At 37.2% G+C, this 19,773-nt stretch overlaps 1 protein-coding gene across 1 annotated transcript; it reads right to left on the bottom strand.

Moving 5' to 3' along the window:
* Window positions 1–318: 318 nt before the first annotated feature.
* Window positions 319–669, bottom strand: LOC143572308 (uncharacterized). The gene has a single exon (XM_077057500.1). It carries the CDS (start codon window positions 667–669, stop codon window positions 319–321), a length of 351 nt encoding a protein of 116 aa, XP_076913615.1.
* Window positions 670–19,773: the final 19,104 nt, after the last annotated feature.

The raw sequence follows: 19,773 nt of genomic DNA, 5'->3' as shown, positions 1-19,773 counted from the left end.
CTTGTTACCTGCTGAGCGATATGGCTTAGGAGCTCAACCATGTACATGATTAGGAAATACGTCATACCTCATGGAGCCTAGTTTGGAGAGGCTTACCCTTAGATAGGATAATAAAAAAGTTTGTTACTCAAAATATGATAATCATTCATTGATTTTTCACTTATATCAAACTGAAACAACTAATACATAGATTTTTAGTGAAGACCTAGACTAGGAACTTCTTAAGGTGCTTGTCACTCCAATGACGAAGCACCTTCTTTACTTCAAGGTCATTGAGCTTGTAAGATCCAACCATGTATGATGTAGAGACCTTCCCACTTAGGTCCCAGCTTCTTTTCTTACTCTTGTGTTATAGATGGCTTCAAACTTCTTCTTGTATCTAGATTCTTCTATAGCAGCTTGATCACAGATTTCTTCTAGAAGATCAAGGTTGAGCAAAACCTCAGAGTCATTTGCTTCTTGATCAATGCTTCTTACCCTTCTTGTTATTACCCCTATTTCAGTAGGGATACCAGCTTTTGAATCAAAGATTAAGTTGTAGGGTGTTTTGCCATGACTCGTTTTCTCTCTTGTTCGAATAGCACAAAGAACACTTGGAAGTTCTTCTACCCACTTTCTGTCATCCCTCCCCAATCTTGCTTTTATGTCTTCTACAATCCTACGATTCATTCGCTCAACTTGGTCGTTATATTAGGAAAATGCAACCAAACTAAACACTTGCTTGACTTGTAGGTCCTTGCACCAACGACTGAATGGCTTCTCAGCAAACTGCTTCCCATTATCAGTCACTATTTTGCCTAGCAGCCCATATCTACAAATTATGCTTTCCCATACAACGTTCATTATCTACCTCCCTTTACTGGAAGCTAAGGGCTTAACCTCTGACCACTTGGTGTAATAATCCACAACAACCAATAGGAATTTTACCTTCCCTGCTGCCTCGGGGAAGGGACCAACAATGTCCATTCCCATTTTTAAAAGGTCCAGGCAGAAATGATGGGCACCATGTTGTGTTTCAGATTAGTTTTTACGGGAGCATGGAGCTGACAAGCTTCACACTTGTGTATCACCTCAGAAGAGTCCTTGTGCATCGTCGGCCAGTAGTACCTAGGTTCAGTTGACTAGTTACTACTGACCTTGGACCAAAGTGTATTCCATAAATGCCTTCATGTACCTCTCTTACAAGGTAATTGCTTTGATCCGGACCTACACATCGTAAAAAAGGGCTCAAGTACCTTTATTGTAGAGGATACCGTCTTTTATAGCTTAGCTTTGAGCCTTAGTTTTATGGCTTCTCCTTCTTCGATAGGAAGCTTGCCATCTTTAAGAAACTCTAGAATGGGATTAATCCAAGTGATTCCTTCTTCTTCAATTATATCTTGTATTTATAGTTCCTCAATGGAAGGGGCTTCTCAAAACTTCAACCAAGACCTTCTTTGTCAAATGAGCGAAGGTCAGAGAATACAGTTTACTAAGGGCATCAACTTTCTTGTTTCGGATTCTAGAGACTTGAATCAAGGAGCAGCTTCTGAATTCCTTCATAAGCTCCTTGACCTTCTGCTTATACTTCAGCATCAAAAGATCCCTTGCTATGAACTCATTGTTTATTTGGTTGGCCACTAATCTTGAATCAACAAAAGCACTTAGTTTCGGGGTCTTCATCTATTTTGCTAAGTGAAACCCTTCAGTCAAAGCCACATATTCAGCCCCATGGTTAGTACATGGAAAATCTAGTCGGGGTGCATAAGTATATTAGGTTCTTTGGGGGTCTGTCATTATTAGACCAGCTCCAGAACCTTCTATACTTGAATCTCCATCAGTGTAGAGTGTCCACTTTCCCAAAGGGATAGTAGGTTCACCTTCTTCCAGTTCGTTCATCTCCATAGGTTCTTCGGTGTTTCAACTAGAAAGTTGGCAAAGATCTGACCCTTGATTGCTTTCTAGATTCTTACACTATGTTGTGTTCACCCAAACCGATAGCCATTTGGCTAGCCTTCATGCGATTTATGGTCTTTCCAAAATGGATCTTATGGGTTTGTCGGTGATCACCTTCATTTTATGAGCTTGGAAGTATCTTCTTAGCCTTTAGTCTGTGTGAACAAGTGCGAGAATTAGCTTCTAAATAGGCGTGTATTTGAGCTTAGTTTCTCTTAGTGCCCTGATGATGATGTATACTATAACTTGGAATTTGTCGCGTTCGACAATAAACACTGAGCTAATAGTTTCCCTTCCTGCTGATAGATAAAATGTTACTGCTTCTCCTACCTGAGGAGCTTCTAGAGCATGTAAGGAAGCTAGATGCTTATTTAGGGTTAGGAATGAAACTTTTTCCTCACTAGTCCGTTGGAAATCTTTCTTGTCATTGAAATTTTTCAAAGTTTTGAAGAAGGGTAAATATTTTTCTGCTGATTTCGAAAGAAATCGTTTGAGGGAAACAATTTTGCCATTGAGGCTATGAACCTCCTTCTTCGTTTTTGGAGAATGCAAACTACGAACAATTTGTACCTTGCTTGGGTTAGATTTTATGCTTTGGTTGTCAATTAAGTGGCCCAAAAATTTACCTTCTTCAAAACCGAATGAGCATTTAACTGGAGTGAGCTTCATGTTGATGCTTCTAAATTTCGGAACGTTTCTTCAATATCATTGATCATTGCTTCCTCATATTTACTCTTTATGACCAATTCATCAACATAGGCTTCCATGTTCTTTTCAATTTTCCCGGATAAGGTATTTTCGATCAAACGTTGATACATAGCTCCGACATTCTTCAAACCAATGCGCATCTTCTTGTAACAGAAGATCCCATTTCCGGTGTGGAATGCTGTCTTCTCATCATCTTCAACCTTCATCAAGATCTGGCGGTAGCCCTTGTAGGCATCCCAGAAGCACTTGTATTGGAAGCCTGTAAGGGAATCCACCTTCCAATCAATCTCTGTGAAGGGGTAGCTATCCTTGAGACAAGCTTTGTTAAGATCCTTGAAGTCCACACACATTCGCCAAGATCCATCATACTTATTGACTATAACTGGGTTTGAAATCCAAAAATGGTACGTTACTTCTCGGAGAATATCGGCTATGACAATCTTGTCTACCTCATTGCATGCAACTAATCTTATTTCAACAGCCAAGCTTCTTTTCTTTTGAGAGAATGGTTTATGTGTGGATGAGATGTTCAAGGAATGTTCGACATATTCCCTGGGAACCCTGTCATATCATTTGGGCACCGTACAAAAACATCTTTGCCTTTTTATAATAAAGTTATGAGCTTACTCATAATCTGAGAGGGAAGCTTACTATTGACGTTGATAGTTTGTTCAGGGTAAGATGAGTTGATGCTTATCTTCTGTATAGGGCTATCCTCCATATATTCACCAAGCTCCCAAGCTTCTTCTGTAGCAGCTATGAGTAAAGCTTCTTGTGTTGGTACCATTGTAGATATTCCTCTCATGGTTGGGAACTTCATCATGCCATGAGCTGTGGAGACTACTGCATCAAAGTAGCAATCTAATTCTTCCGATGATTATATTATAGTTAGAAGGGTACTTGACCACTGTGAAGGTGAGCTTCTCGACCCGAGAGAGATTTCCATCTCTGAAACGAACATCTAGAGTGAGCTTCCCAAGTGGAAACACCTTCTCTCCGGCGAAGCTTTTGCGGGAGTTGTTGGATTTGTTTCTTGATTTCTTGAGGAAGTTTGAGGAAACATATTTCATACATCACCTTCGTTGCTGCCCCATAGTCTATGTAAGCTCCATCTATGAGGGAGCCATTAAATTCAACTTCTACATTGTCTGGAGTTGTGGCTTTGTTATGAAGGTCAGTTAGAGGGAAGCATATGCTTTGTTGGCTCCATTCGAGTGTTCGTTGCCTCTTGTTACAAACATGAACCATGTTTACTCCAACACCTTCTTTCCATTCCATTTACCTTCTTTTTGGTCTTCGAGTAGGTGAGCTAACTCACCACTTTGAACGACATCTTCGATGCGTTTCTTCAGCTAGAAGCAATCATTGGTATGATGGCCATTGCCATTGTGAAAGACACAAAACTTACCTGCATCACGCTTTCCTGCTGGCTTTGACAGTGGATGAGAAGGACAAAAAATTTTCTTAACCTCCTCGGTTACCAGTATCTCTTGAGGAGTTTTGGTTAACACAGAGAAGATCAGCTTATCCTTCTCTTGAGGTCTATGTTGTCGAGAAGGGTGGCTTCTGTTGTCTAACCTCTTTTGCTCTTAGTGCTATGTGGATGCTTCTCGACGAAGGACTGGAATTGAGGTTTCTTTCCTTTTGAGGAGTGGTTTCTCTAGTTTCCATGGTCACATTTCCTTGTTTCTTGATTATCCAAAGCTTCTTCCCCTCGAAAGTAAGCTTCTGTTCTTTCGAAAGCTTCCTTCATGGTTTGGGGAATGTTTTCCTGGAACCTTCTCACAAGCTTCTTTGCTTTGATGGCGTTCATGTAACCTGAAACACACATCTTTTCCGAAGCAACACCATAGTTTAAGCACTCTTTCTTATATCTTTCCAAGAAGATTCGAAGGTCTTCATGTTCCTTTTGCATGATTTGGTATAGGACCGTAGCGTCCTTAGTGCACCTTCTTTGCTGGGTGAAGTTAGTTAAGAAGCTTTAGTATAGATCATCAAAGGAATCTATGCTTCTCGATGAAAGGGTGTTGAAACAAAGTCTAGCAGGTCTTATCAAGGTTTACATGAACATATGGCAACATTCGCCGTTGTTCCATCATTCTACGGTAGCTGCTCACGTGAATATCTGAAGGTGATCTTCGGGAACTTCCGTTCCATCATAAGTCTTGATAATAGTTGGCCTCTTAAACATTCTTTGGAGCACAAAGTTTACTATTTGTTCAGAGAAGCATGACAAGGTTGAAGGCTTGTAAGGTTGGTAAGGTTCCAACTATGTTAAGTCACTTGCACCGGTGATAATGATAATTGGAGCTTGAGTTACCACATGCTGGCTCATAGTCGGGAAACCTTGTGAAGCTTGCCATTGTAAGATTCCCGACCATGGTTGGGCATACTGAGACACCATAAGTGCTGCCATTTGAGGATACGTCATACCTGGCAGCATGACATCTTGGCAGCATGACATCTGGCTGTAGGTAATCCTGAGGCATGGAGCACATGGCTCTTACTAGTGACGGTGCGACCATGCCTCTTGCTAAAGGTAAGGACATCAAAGCTTCTACCAAGGAAGTACTAAAGCAGGTGAGCCTTGGGAAAGCTGCTCCATGGTTTTCTCTCGAACTCCATTGGGAGTTATGGCGAGGCTGTTAGGCTTACTATTTCTTGAGGAGAGTTTATGTTTTCGTATTCCCTAATCAATGAACTACAGGGGCTTTGAGCGTTTCTTCCCGACATGGAAGGTGTGCTTGTGCTTGGTGGACTAGGCATAGTTGAGAGTGTGACCTTAAGTTCTTTAGTATAGTCTAACCTTATTCTCTCCCATTTAGCACACTCTTCCTTAGCATAGTTATTCATCAGCTCCCTGAGCTGAACAAAGTTCCGTTTGACACCCTCCGGCGTTATATCTATCCTCTCCATCGGGAGTAAGAAATCATCCCTTGGAGAGAAAATTCCACTTCTAGACGAGGGTGGTGTTTGGAACTCGAAAGATTGTGACGACGTGACCAATGACCTGCTCGTTTCCAGTGAACTACAGTCGATATTTTCCCCTGACGAGGAATTATCTTGAGGCCGATCATCTTTCGAAGGAATAATCTTGTTAGGATCACTCTTTTCAGCCATACATGAACAGTACTTGAGAACAATGGAGCTGAAACTATAAGTAGTGGCAACCCCACAGTAAGCACTACTTGTTGCTATAATGGGTATAGCTAACAACTGAAGTATGTGGTATAAGAGTGTTGTACTAACAGAGCTTCCTAACCTACTAATAATCAAAGAAAACACGATTGGTTAGTCTCACCGTAGGAGGAGGTCTTCTACGATCAACTTCCGACGTGAGAATCAGTGATATGATACGATAATGAGATTGTAGGAGTAAGTATGAAGAGAGAGTAGTGAGAAATAGAGTGAATGAGAATGAGAATACCTTTGACTGAAATTTTCCTTTTACAGGCAGTCGAAAGCTTATCTGGGGTAAGCTTAAGCTTCTTAAGGAGAAAGGGTCAACTCCTCTTTCGACTTAGGCAAACTAGTAATGCTATTTTTGTGTAACCTGCATTCTGTCTTTATCTGCCATGTCGTCACTCTTGCATTATGGCAGGTACCACCTTTATGTTAGTCATGACTTTTTCTGAGATTTTACTGGCAAGAGCTCCCCTAGTCAACTTAGAAATCTTGCTTGGCAAGTTTCGAGCTTCCCATTCTGATAACTTGTACTTGCTACTTCTTTATTCCATAGCTTCCTTAGCTTATGGATGGGTAAAGGTACCGTCGTTATCAAATAACTCGTTCAAATTCATGTAAAATGATCATTAATGTTAACTAATATAGAGGAAATAGATATGATAAATAATACATAGACAACATGATGAGGATATACATAATAAAAATATTGAAAGTTTCAGTATCTATTAATTCTTCAAAAGTTAATGCTTAATTTTTGGAATTTGAGAACTCTAATAAGTTATTACTTTTTTATTATTTCTTTTTAAGCTTTTAATAAAGTTAATTTTCAGGTTATTAATTGTAGGATTTTTAATTCATTAACGGAGAGTAGTGAGGCATGACATGTGTGGGTAGATGATGAGAAGACAACAAAAAAACATGAAAATCCCCAATTAAATCGGTCAAAATGTGCGAGCCTCATAAACCATCAACCTTCTCTTTTCTTTTTCTTTTGTGGCAACAAAGTGGGTACATAAGCTATAAGTGGAAAAGATCAATTCTTGAAGATTGATGGAGAAATGGCATCTTAATTAAAGTAAAATTCCTTTCGTTTCTTAAAAAACATTTTTAGGTAACTGTTTTTGAAACACGACTCTACAACGAACGGATCGGGGTCATGCCATGGCCAGTAAAGTCAAAACGTTAGACAAATTAGATTGATTTACTTTACACATGATTAGAGAAGTTAAGTATCCTTTTAAGCTTCTATTATTGTGCTTAAGGTACGAATGATATTATCTCTAAAAATATTAATAAATGATAAAGAATAGTAAAGCTAAAACTCACTCAACGAACATGAGTTCTGTATGCATAAAAAGTTGACAGGTGCGCTAGAGATAAATGTGCAAACTAGCTGAGCTGCTCACGAGCTACTCGAGATCGGCTTGTAAAAAAGCTCGATCGAGCCGAACTTAATGGAGCCCGAGCTCGAGCCTAAAAGTAAGCTCGTTTAATAAACGAGCCCGAGCTTCACTTATCGAGCTCGAGCCGCCCATGAGCCTAAACGAGCCTATCATTTATATAATATATAAAAGTTTTAAATACATATCTACTAATTATTACTTAATATATATAATGTTATGAAAAAATATATAAACATAACAAAATAATATATATTATTCTATAAATAAAACTATAATAGAAAAACATATATAAAAATAATTTTAATTATATAAAAAATAATTAATAAATAGTAAACGAGCCGAGCTCAATCTTGAAAATCTACTCACTAGCTGAGCTCGGGCTTTGAACATAGAGCTTGAAACGAGCCGAGCGCAAGCCTAGTCAAGCTCGGGCTCGGCTCGTTTGCGCCCCTAGCTAGAGGTTAGAATAAGGAATGCAACATTTGGACGGGTTATCCGAGCATAAGACAAGCATCCAATTGAGCTGATCTTTATTTTGTTTTGAGTTATTTTAAGACTAAATATTTTGTAATGTTCAAGATTGTCTTATGTATGATTTGTGATGCATGTATGTTATATTCAAAGTTTAAGAACTATATTGCATTAATTAATCCAACCTCTGAGAGATCTTGGTTTAGGGTGTTTCACCAGAACTAATTCCGATCGGATAACATCAACACAGATATCGGTATTAACAGAACTTGTATTGGTATTAGTTTTCATGGTTTTCACAGTTGTATTTTCTTTTCTTTACATTCAAATATAAATTTTGGTGTAGATGAAGTTGTATTCAATATATAGAACACACGTTTCAACGACTTCACTTTTTCCCGCTTTTCTGAATATATCGTTGTGAATCATTTTTTATTTATGACAAAATAGCAAAAGACAACCTTTATATTTAAACGTTTTCTCAATGTACGCCATTTAGCAAAAGAATTGGCAAAAAGCATATTGTATGTTGCAAATCTCTTTCACGTTACGTCCTTTGGCTCTAACCCAGTCAATTTTTTCGTTAAATCTGATCATGTGCAAAACACATGAAGGTAGGTTTGTAATTTTATTAATCTAATTAAAAACAAATTAAAACCTACAATTTATCTTTCCTACTCTCTCTCTCTCTCTCTAATAAGTCTTAAACACACATCAAACCCACTAGTCCCTTTTCGTCCGTCTTCTTCTGCTCCGGCTAAGCGACCATCACTGGCTAGAGACCACCGCCTCTTATTATCTCACCCACAAGTACAACTGTCATCTTTTTCAACCAAAATCCTCTTAGCATGGCCACACCACTTCGCCCACTCCTATTTTCACCTTTGATTAACTCCACCATCGTACCTAGGGGTGAGCACGATTCGGTTCAGTTATTGAGTGAAACTCACGTCGAAACCGAAGTTATCGGTTATTTTAGAATACCAACCGATCGGTTTTCGATTATTCGGTTTTCGGTTTCGGTTTCGGTTTTCTTTATTGTGAGTAGACATAAAAAAAATTCTAAAAGATATAGTACCTCATATATATTGAATTCAAAATACAAAAATAGGCACGTGTTACGTGGAACCAAACATATACAAAGTTGTTTGCGTAGTAGAGTTTAAAATGCAACAACGTTTTTAATCAAAAAAACACTAAAAGTTTGGCCCGAATATTCGTTCATTATCTTATTCATCTTCAAAGTATAGACCTAATCTTCAGCATCTTCATAATCTTCGTCACCGTCAATGGTAGATTCTTTTGGTATTTTGCTCCAGTCATAACATCTTAAAAAAACACATAAAAAACAAAGGTTCTATTAATCAGATCGGTTCGTTTTTTTTTTTGGTTTTTATAAAATGGATAACCGAACCTAAACCCGAAAATCGGTTCTTCGAAAATCTAAAAAATTAACCGTCGGTTAATGCTTCGGTTCGATTTTTTCGGTTATTCGGTTTCGATTCGGTTAATTCGGTTTCTGCTCACCCCTAATCGTACCTTTTCAACTTAGATTATAATCACAAGACGCCGATCTACAACAACAACTGAAGAATGGTACCTTAAGTCACTCTTCGATCTTCCTTGCAACACATACTCCATTCATCCCTTTTCCCTAACCGAACCCTAGATTGTGGCCTGGTTCAAAAATTTTGAAATTTGTTTTCGATGCTAATAATTTGGGAACGAGATGTTAATTAAGCATCACTTCAAGAGGGGTTGCCACCGTCCTTACACGCCTACCTCGCCCAATTAATAGCCACTACTAATGTTGGTAACCCCTCCTGTGATTAGAATGAAAATTGAACCCACCATGTGATCAAAAGTCTAAAAAAAAACCCTTATCATGGGAAAAAAAAAGAAACCTTTAAAAAATAACTCTACCAACTATAAACGTGTTATTTTATAGTTGTCATTCTCTAACCAAGATAAAAGAGGAGAGTTTATACATAAAAAAAAGTTTTTGAAAAAGCCCCCAACTTTATAGTTAACTTGAGGCCTCCTAAAACCTTGGGCCGTCACTAGCGTGATTTACGATTTGAGGTTTCGAGTTTGTTGTACGGTTTCGAGATTGATTTGCATTCCAATTTTAAGTTTAAAGAGCTCGTCGAAATGACGTGTGGCCGAAAAAACCAAGATGAAGAGAAAGATGAAAGTTTGAGGTATGGGAATGATGCGAATCGTGATAAAGCAAATCATGTTTCAAATTTTGGCATAAATGTCTCTTCATATATAAGTATATATATATATATATATATATTTTATTTTCAATCATTAAATAAATGTGGAAATTACAAACATGATCAAATTTAACGGAAAATTTTAACTAGGTTAGGACCAAAGGATGTAACATGAAAGAAATTTAAAAAGTACAGTATATTTTTTGCCAATTCTTTTGCTAAAGGACATCCGTTGAATAAACGTTCAAACATAAATGACGTTTTTGACTATTCTGTCTTTATTTATATTGTTGATTTTCAAAAACAAACCGCCACAACAAAAAAGCTGTATTTTGCTAGTTGATATTAAAAGGCATGGTTATATGTTTGACGAATGAACATTAGCATTTTTTAATAAGTTTTATTATATTAACTTCTTATACCGTAAATAAAATAAAACATATGTCTCTAACCATTTGATTATTATTCAATTTGACTTTTTGTAATAACTTTTGTTTGTTAACCTTTTTATAAAAAGCTAAACACATCAATGTTTTAAAAACCAGTATTTTACTAGTATCGGATTTAGTTTAAAAATAGTACAACCGGTTGAACTGTAATGTATCAGAAGGTTCAATCGAGTTAAATAATTTACCTTGTAATTCCATATAATCCATATAAATACAATTTCAACTAAAAAATAACCCAAAAGTACAATAATAAACATCAATCTTGAACCAAATATCACACATGAACAACAGTCGAGTCACCTAGAAAGTTTGTACTTCGTATACGAAATTAGTCAATTACAAAAGATGTAAATAAATCAACAATGGATTTACATGATACAAAATTGTTTGATTAACGAATCGTCGTTAACTGTGTTTACTTGTTTCATTTTTATCCGCTATGTTAAAAGTCATTTTTAAAAACTTCGGGCCAAAAAAATATCCTGAATTTAAAACCGGTTTGCCGGTTTAAACCGGTATTTTTAAAAAACAGGCGGTATGATGTTCTAGCAAACCTCCTAAAAGTAACGGGCTCTAAATACCGGTTGACTTACAAAAATTCAGTATAACCGGTTCAACCGGCCGGTACGTACCAGTTGTTTCAATAAAAGTTTTGTTGACATTTGGTCAGTCCGTTCTTGCAAGAGGAGTCTATGTTAACTAAGATTTCATCCGCTTAATGGATAACCATTTGCTACCAATGGAGAATTGCTTCTCATTTTGAATTGAGGTGAGTGTATTTACACCAACGGAAACCATAAATTTCATACACAATAAAAGGGATATCATCCATTTTTAGATAGGAAATATAGTTTGTTTTCCCGTTATATCAAATTTGATCATTGATATTCAAACATTGTTCTCTTTCCTTTGTTTTAGTTCATGATCTGAACGAGTCGCACATACACCCTAGTACATGTTCCTCGACGCTGAGGGCATCTCCGAAGCGCGTGAGATTTTGTGATATTTCTAATTGGTTGTCTTGTATTTCTAATAAGTTGTTTAACCGTTGGCATGTTGAATCATATATATAATGGGCTGGTTTAGATCGATCCTAAGTGGATTCTTATGAATTACTTTTATTCAATAGAATAATTAAAAAGATTCCATAGAATAATAATATTCAACTCGGCAGGGTTCATTTCAGAATTGACGCGAAATCCAGGTTATTGTCATTCAACTGCCACAAGATCAACAATTCCATAAGCTTGGGCCTCTGTTGCTGACATATAAACATCTCTTTCCATGTCTTCGGATACAACCCATAAGGGTTTGCCCGTTCTTTGTACATAAACCCCTGTCAGGGTTTCATGTAGTTTCAGCAGTTCTCCCACTTTCAGGATGAATTCTCCTGTTGCTACTATTGGAATCCATCTGCCCAAGACACACTTGAGTTGATGTGACTAGTACGTTATGATCCAAGTCGGGTCATACCTAATATCAAGCTAGACAAACGTCACGATAATTATTATTAGATATGATCTAAGTAATAATAATCAACACTTATAATATTTGGAAATTGAGTTTTCTAAATTTTTCGTATTTGTGTATTAAATAAATTATGTGGATAATTTATGTTTGAGATAAATGTTATTTATTTGAATAAATAACAAAATCTGTATATAGAAAAATAAACAAAATGAGGTTTGAGTTTTGGAGGGAAAACCCACCCAAGGTGGCCGACCCCATCTCTTTCTCTCTTCCTTTTGTTATTTTCAATACATGCAATTGATTCCATTAAAAGATCACAATTCTTGTTTTGGTATCACCAAAAATACGCTCTCACACACACATTTTATAAAAATATTATAAAAATGTAAAAACCATAAAAAGGAATACTTACACATCGTAAAAAAGACAAATACGAAAGTTACGATACCAAAATATATTATATTGTGAATACAACTTCGATTTTAATAAAATTTATATTAATTGAAAAAAATATTAAAGTACGATGTGAATATGGAATAAACTGTGTGGCGTTAATTATGAAAGTGCGACTTGCACAAATGAATATGTTCATATATTCACTTTTCACTTGGAAAAGGTGTGCCCTATGCATCTTTCGGCTCTTTCCCTACCTTCGCTTTTGGCCCTACCAAGGTAATAAAACAAAATAATATATTTTTAAATAAGAGAGAACGATAACTATTTTTATCACATGCTTAAAACTATAAGTGTGCTAATTGTTTGACATTAATTGATATAAATTAAACTTAATAATTACATAATGTAAATTTATTCAACTAGTTGATACAAGATAACCGGTAAAAAAAAGTTGATACAAAATAACTTCATTTGTTAAACAATTACCTAAAATTTAAAAGTCTACTCATGATACGAATTAATCACACGAATAAAAAAAATTAAAAAGATGTTTTATTAGAATTCTATTTTTAATATACTATTATATCAACTAATAACACTATTTACACCTAGACTAAATTATAAATTTGGTCATTTATGTATATATCAGATTTCAGTTTTATGCATATACCTGATTAGAACAATTTCAAAATTTAGTTACCATTTTATAGAGTAATCTCTTAAAATTAACGTGATTTGTACTTTACGTTTTTAAATGTTACACCGTTTGATCTATGCTTATAACCCAGTTAATCCCCCCCCCCTTCTCCCCCCCCCCCTCTTTCACTATAGCCACCATCGGACTTGCCACTGGCGGACTTGTTGACACCATTGAACCTCCTACCACTATGTCCTCCCCTTCTTTCACCACATTCACCACTATTCAACCTCATCCCTAATCTATTCAAGTTCAAAATTAGCAAAACATAATACCAGTTCAAAATCCATACCATATGCCTTTTTACAGAACAAAGGAACGAGCTGATTGGCATGTGACATACCACGGATGATGCCTGATTATATAACGGCGGGGTTGCTATTCGTCATGGCGGAGCATGGAGGCAATGAGGAATGGTTCTGCGGTGGTCTGGTAACGAGATTTTTTTGAAACAGATGGGTGTGAGGGGTGGGATAGTGAGCTTTTCTAGTAACATATGGTGGGAGTGAGCTTTTCCCCATTATAGACGTAGAGTTCACATCGAAGCATGGAGGCAGTAGGGAGGTAGCCTCGATGGCAGCAATGAACTTTTCCAGTAACAGATGGGGGGCGAAGGTCATGTCGGTCAAAGACCTAAAGGTAGAAGAAGTGGTTGTGCTTGAGTATGGTCGCTAGAAAACAAAGGGTTAATGACGGCAGGCTCGGTGGTGGCTGTGGTGGAAGAGGTCGAGAAGATGTAACACCCCGCAACCGCAGCGGAAACGTAAACGGGATGCAACAGACACCTCTGATATCAACCACATTGTTTATAAAGAAAACTGAATGCATTAATATACTTCAAATTACATTATCTTGTATTCCATTACCGTCTAGGTGATACACACATCACACACTACGATACATAATTCTATTTATTATAATGTATCCTAACATCCCGCACACAAATCTTACACACATCAAGCACTTAGCACATAAGCAATCACTTCATCTTAGTTGTACCTGAAAAGCATGTGAGAAAACGGGTCAACTACGAATAGTTGGTGAGTTTCACAATTTTAGTAAACCATGATAAATCCATATCATAATATAATATTATCTGGGGACACTGTTAACCCAGTACTGTACTCACTCCGGGAACAATGTTAACCCAGAAACACATCCAATAACATCTGGGGACACTGTTAACCCAGAAACACATTTAATAACCTCTGCGGACACTGTTAACCCAGAACACTGTTTCGGACCTTACACTGTTAGCAACTCAGACAATTACCATCTTAATACATTACCGTACGATTCCCGTACAATAAACATTATATAAATACATTCATTTCCATGCGATCAGCATGTACTTAAACATTTTGATAGAAACATGCTTTCCGCCCCGGGAAAATATTTAAAACAGTTCAGTAAAAAGGGGCTCGTGAAACTCACCTTAGCACATGCAAACAGGTAACAACAATCATTATCAATTAACACGTCCAATCTGTAATATGATCCCTACGATCGTTATTATACAATTATTGTTTATATAATCTTTAACCTTATCAATCGGTACATCTGGGGACACTGTTAAACCAGTACTGTACCTGTTCCGGGGGCAATGTTAACCCAGAAACACTTCTCCGGACTCAGATTGTGATGTCGTTTAGAATTCCATGGTCACAATTACTATTAGTCGTTTTTCTCGTTTTGCGTGCCTAGCACGGTTATTCGTTTTATGTTTCAAAAATGAGTTTGGTCACACACGACCCGAAAAAAGTCGTTGACTGATAGTTTAAGTAAAGTTGTGAAATTTGAGCTCGGTTTAGACGCCCCGTTTGGCCGCGAGACCCGTTTCCGTCTTTAGCGTACCGGAAACTGTTAAAATAGGTTAAAATTACTCAAATCATCCGAATTATTTTCGGATGATTTATTTTTACTTGTTTAACTCATTTATATGAAAATAGTTCATTTTTAGGGTTTTTATACACCAGTCAGCTCGCTTAAGCGAACTTCACCGGTTTACGCGTTTTAACTTTAAAAGTTTGATAATTAGCACAAATAATTATCCGTTTACTCTCGGATCTTGAAATTTTGCACAAATCACTTTTTAATAGTGGGGAATTTTATAAAAATATTTCCAGAATTAATTTCTATATTTAAAATTTATTTATATATTTTTAAACACCATTTAAACACTAAATATGTCGTAAATACCAAACGATCTTAGAAAAATCCCAAATTTTTTTTGGATGTCCCCTGCCATCCAAATAGACCCCTGTAAGTTTTCCAGAACCAAAATCTTCTTTTACATGCCCTTTTTACTAAAACCGAGCTAGAAATCCCTAGAACTCGTTTAACCGAAAAGCCTACTTAGACTTCTCCAACGGACCTCAAATTTTGTGTGTTACTTATACATGATATGAAAAGCTTATCTGCAATTTTCAAGAATTTTCATGATATTTAACTATTTTTCTCCATTTTTGGCCAAAACCGAGCATTAAATTCACCAAATATTCCTCCTTTATCCAAAAATTACCAAAAATTTACAGAACTCATATTTTCATGTGTTTAACACCTCTGTAAAATTTCATGACCTAACTCTAAAGCATCAACAATCTGTCCAAATTTCCCAAAACCGAACATAACCGAATATACCTTTCGTTTTCCGCCACTACAAGCTACAAACTTATCTTTCTGCCTTATCTACCACTAAATACAGAGCCTAAAATCAACATACCACAATACCAAGCAAGTTACACTCACGATCAAGCCATTTCTTTCATGGTTTCGGTTATGATTCCAAAAACAAAGATTTAACCGTAAAAATTCGTTTTTGATTCGTTTAACTCATTTCTTGGACCAAGATCCTTTGTATAACCCGTATACATCACTTGATCATGCAAGAATCGGTTTTCATCTTTGAAACCTCATTTCCTTGCAATTAAACTCAAGAAACGAAGATGGAACGTAAATAACTCAACCTTTACCTCGGTTTTCTTGCTCCAAGTCTCGGGTTTTAGCTCATGAGATTGAGAGGAAGTGATGAAGATTGTTGATTGTTGTTTGAAAAAAGAAAAAAAAGAAAATGATGGCCAAGAGGGCCGATCGGAATATCATAAAGGGTGGGGTGGGACCCACATATTCATTCTTGGCCACTCATTTGGATTTACGTAATCTGGATAATGTTTTGGATAATCTGGTTCAGTTCGTTTTTCGGTTAAACGTTTAATTCGGCTTAAAATGAGGCTAAAACGGTCGTTTTTCGGCTTAAAAATGAAATTTATATAAAACCGATTTAAAAACTTCAAAAACTTAAACCATGACTTTCATTAACTTAAAACGTCATATTATTAGTTATTACGCATCTTTTTCGGCTTGATCGATCGTCTTTTGCTCGGTTTGGTATTAAAGGTTTCGTTTAACGTACCGACGTACTATTAAATCGAAATCCTTTTTCTGTGCTTTAATCCACTTATCCCGAAGCTTTAATACTTCGTAACATCACTAATTATCATATATCTCGTCTATAATTGAACCCTCGATTCATTCGGGTTTTAATAACTATCGATCGTTTGATCGCATATTCAATACGGTGAATTATATATTCACGTACAATCAATACACTGAACCATGTTTTCTCGTATAATTACCATGGTAACTCATGTACCCGACATTACATATGACGTAACTAACGTCTACCGGTTAGGGTATACCTGGTTTCGTCGGAATCGTTACATTTCCCCCCGTTAAGAAATTTCGTCATCGAAATTTTACACGCCCACTATCTCCTTTCGAGAGAAAGGTGGGGGGGGGGGGGGGTTTCCTTCAGAATTCACCCTCGCGTTACCAAGTATAATCTGGTCCTCGCTGTGAATTCCACTTAATCTTAATTAATAAAGCTTGGTATGTCCAAACTGTTTAGTTTTCCCGTCTACTATCTCTACGGAATTAGTTATGATATCAAGCATGTCTTCTATGAGTACCTCTATTACTAGTACTTTCGTTGCCTCATCGCTTAGGCACTTTTCAATCCGTATACATGGCAAAATATCATGTATAGTACTTAGCCCCTGGAGTACTTTAATCGATAAACTAAATGACCAACCATGGAGATAGTTCTCATGGGGTCCAATATATTAAGAAGCTATTTTCGGTTTTGCCAAACCTCATATCACCTCTCTCTAAGGTGATGCCTTAAAATGCCTTGTCACCTCTATTCAGTGACAATGGTTTCCTTTGAACGTTGGCATAAACCCTTTGCCAATCACGCGCCGCTTTCAACTTGTCTTAAATACTATAAATCCGATTGGTTGTTTCTCGAATCAATTCAAATCTTATGGCCTGAGTGACGCCCAATTTCAATTTAACAACTTGGTGATAACTACTTCACCCATAGAAAGCTTCAAGCTCTCGATGCCTCCTTCCCCGCCTTCCAATAATGGAAGTAGGATGACTATTTTGATATGAGATAATTGAAAATGGCACTCCACGACGAGATACCATTTCACCATCAGGAATTTGGGCAAGAATTCATTGTAATTTATTCCCACTATCATTGGCGAATTTTCTGTCGTTGTGGCATTCCCTAGGGTTTTCGGTGTGCAGCCTTATCTCTTGCATAACTCAATATTCACCAACACACGTGACCATATCTTTCTCCAAACTCGAACATTAATAAAAATCCTTTCAGATATCCGTATCATCAATAGTCAAATCCGATCCCGGATGTATGGATTATTTCGATCTATGCGCTTCGTCAATGATTAATTCACGAAGGTCATGGAGGGTCGGGATCCAAACCCGATTTTTGAAGTAGAGAATTTAGTCCACGCGCTGTTCGAAATTCTTCTCATTGCTGTAAAGTCCCTCCTTTTCCAATTGTTCCTCTTTTAACGCCTCACTTTGAGCGACTCGAATCAGGTTCGAAGGTTCGACTGGACTATCATCCCCAGCACTCGCACTCGCAATGGCTTAACCCGATCTTTCTTACTCAAGGCATCGGCTACGACGTTAGCCTTGCCAGGGTGATAACGGATGTCACAGTCATAATCGCTTAACAACTCGACCCATGTTCGTTGCCTCATATTCAGTTCCTTCTGATCAAATATGTGCTGCAAACTTTTATGATCGGTGAAGATGGTGCACTTCGTATCGTAGAGACAATGTCTCCACATTTTAAGTGCGTAGATAACCGCTCCCAGTTCTAAGTCGTGAGTAGTGTAATTTTACTCGTGTACTTTTAACTGTCGGGAAGCATAGGCTATAACCTTAATATACTGCGTCAACACGCATCCTAATCCTTTACGCGATGCGTCACAATACGCGACAAAACCATCGTCTCCATCGGGGAGACTTAAAATCGGCGCTTGGCACAATTTTAATGGTTTCTATCTTATTTGGATCTTTGTGAAATCTTTGTTGCTTTACAACATGATCAAGTGATTATGCCTTCTTTATTCAAAATCACATTTTGAAAACTTCGCGTATAGCTCTTCTTGTTTTAACACTTCCACAATTTTCCTTAATCGTCGTTCGTGCTCTTCTTTACGTTGCGAATATATCAAAATATCATCAATGAATGCTATGACAAATTTGTCAAAGTAAGGTTTACAGACTCGATTCATGAGTTCCATGAATACTGCCTGCACATTTGTTAACCCGAACGGCATGAATAAGAATTCATAATGGCCGTAGCGAGTCCGCAACGCTGTTGCTGCAACGTCCTCCTCTTGGATTTTTCATTTGGTGATAACTATATATAAGATCAATTTTCTAAAGAAAAATCGCCCTTTGCAGTTGGTTAAACAGATCATTTACTTCGAAGAAGTGAATACCTATTCTTGATCGTCACTTTATTCAATTCTCCCTAATCAACACATATCCTAACACTTCCGTCCTTCATTTCCCAATTAAAACTGGTGCACCCCATGGTGACTAACTAGGTCGTATAAAATCTTATCCAACAATTCTTGTAACTGATTGGGTAATTCTTGCATCTCGGACGGTGCAAGTCGGTAGGGTGCTTTAGCAACAGGGCCAGCTTGAGACATTAAATCGATTCTGAATTCGACCTGTCGGGTTGGCGGTAATCCAGGGAGTTCTTCTGGGAAAACTTGTGGAAATTTGCGTACCACCGGGATATCTTCTATATGTTTTCTTTTAAATACTTTGGCAATCACGTTTGTTAAATACACCACGTCTTCTTGTCGTAAATATTACAACATCTCAAGATGAGATTTGCGTGGCAACATAATACCGTACACTTTTCTCTGTATTTAATCGCTTCATCGTCCGAAAGAGAGCTTCTAATCATCTTCTTTTCATATTTGATTTCTGCTTCATGTTGAGTTAGCCAATCCATGCTAACTATTACGTCAAAACTTCTTTGCTTTACTGGTCGTAGGTCAATAAGGAAAGGTTAATCGTTCAGAATAATAGGACAATTCCGTACAATTTAGTTAACCATTAGGGATTTACCGTTAGCGATTCTACAGTATAGGGTTTTATAGTTTCACTAATCGGTATCTTTCCAAAGGGTAGGAGGTTAGCAGGAACTAACTTCTATCGACGACCGTAAAAATATCACTAAAGCCTATTGATTTAAAACTACAACGTACTTAATACCACTTTTGGATCATGACGTGCTTTATTTGAATTACTCACAAAAGCACGGCTCCTTGCTTGATCAGAGGTTGATGCTTGTCATGAGGTTCATCTTCCACGACACCTTGGTTCAACTTTGGGCAATCTCTCTTGAAACGTTCTGTACTGCCACATTCATAGTAAGTACAATTGTTTGGCATAATTTGATTTCTTCGGATGGTTTGTTATTGAAGTTGTTGGGTTCGGAGTGG

This window comes from Bidens hawaiensis, unplaced genomic scaffold, assembly GCF_021521415.1.
Source record: "Bidens hawaiensis isolate Kalapana, Puna unplaced genomic scaffold, B.hawaiensis_p1.1 tig00025799_1, whole genome shotgun sequence".
NCBI lineage: Eukaryota > Viridiplantae > Streptophyta > Magnoliopsida > Asterales > Asteraceae > Bidens > Bidens hawaiensis.
The sequence above is the reverse complement of the archived record's forward strand: the minus strand, read 5'-3'. Positions and strand labels throughout refer to the sequence as shown.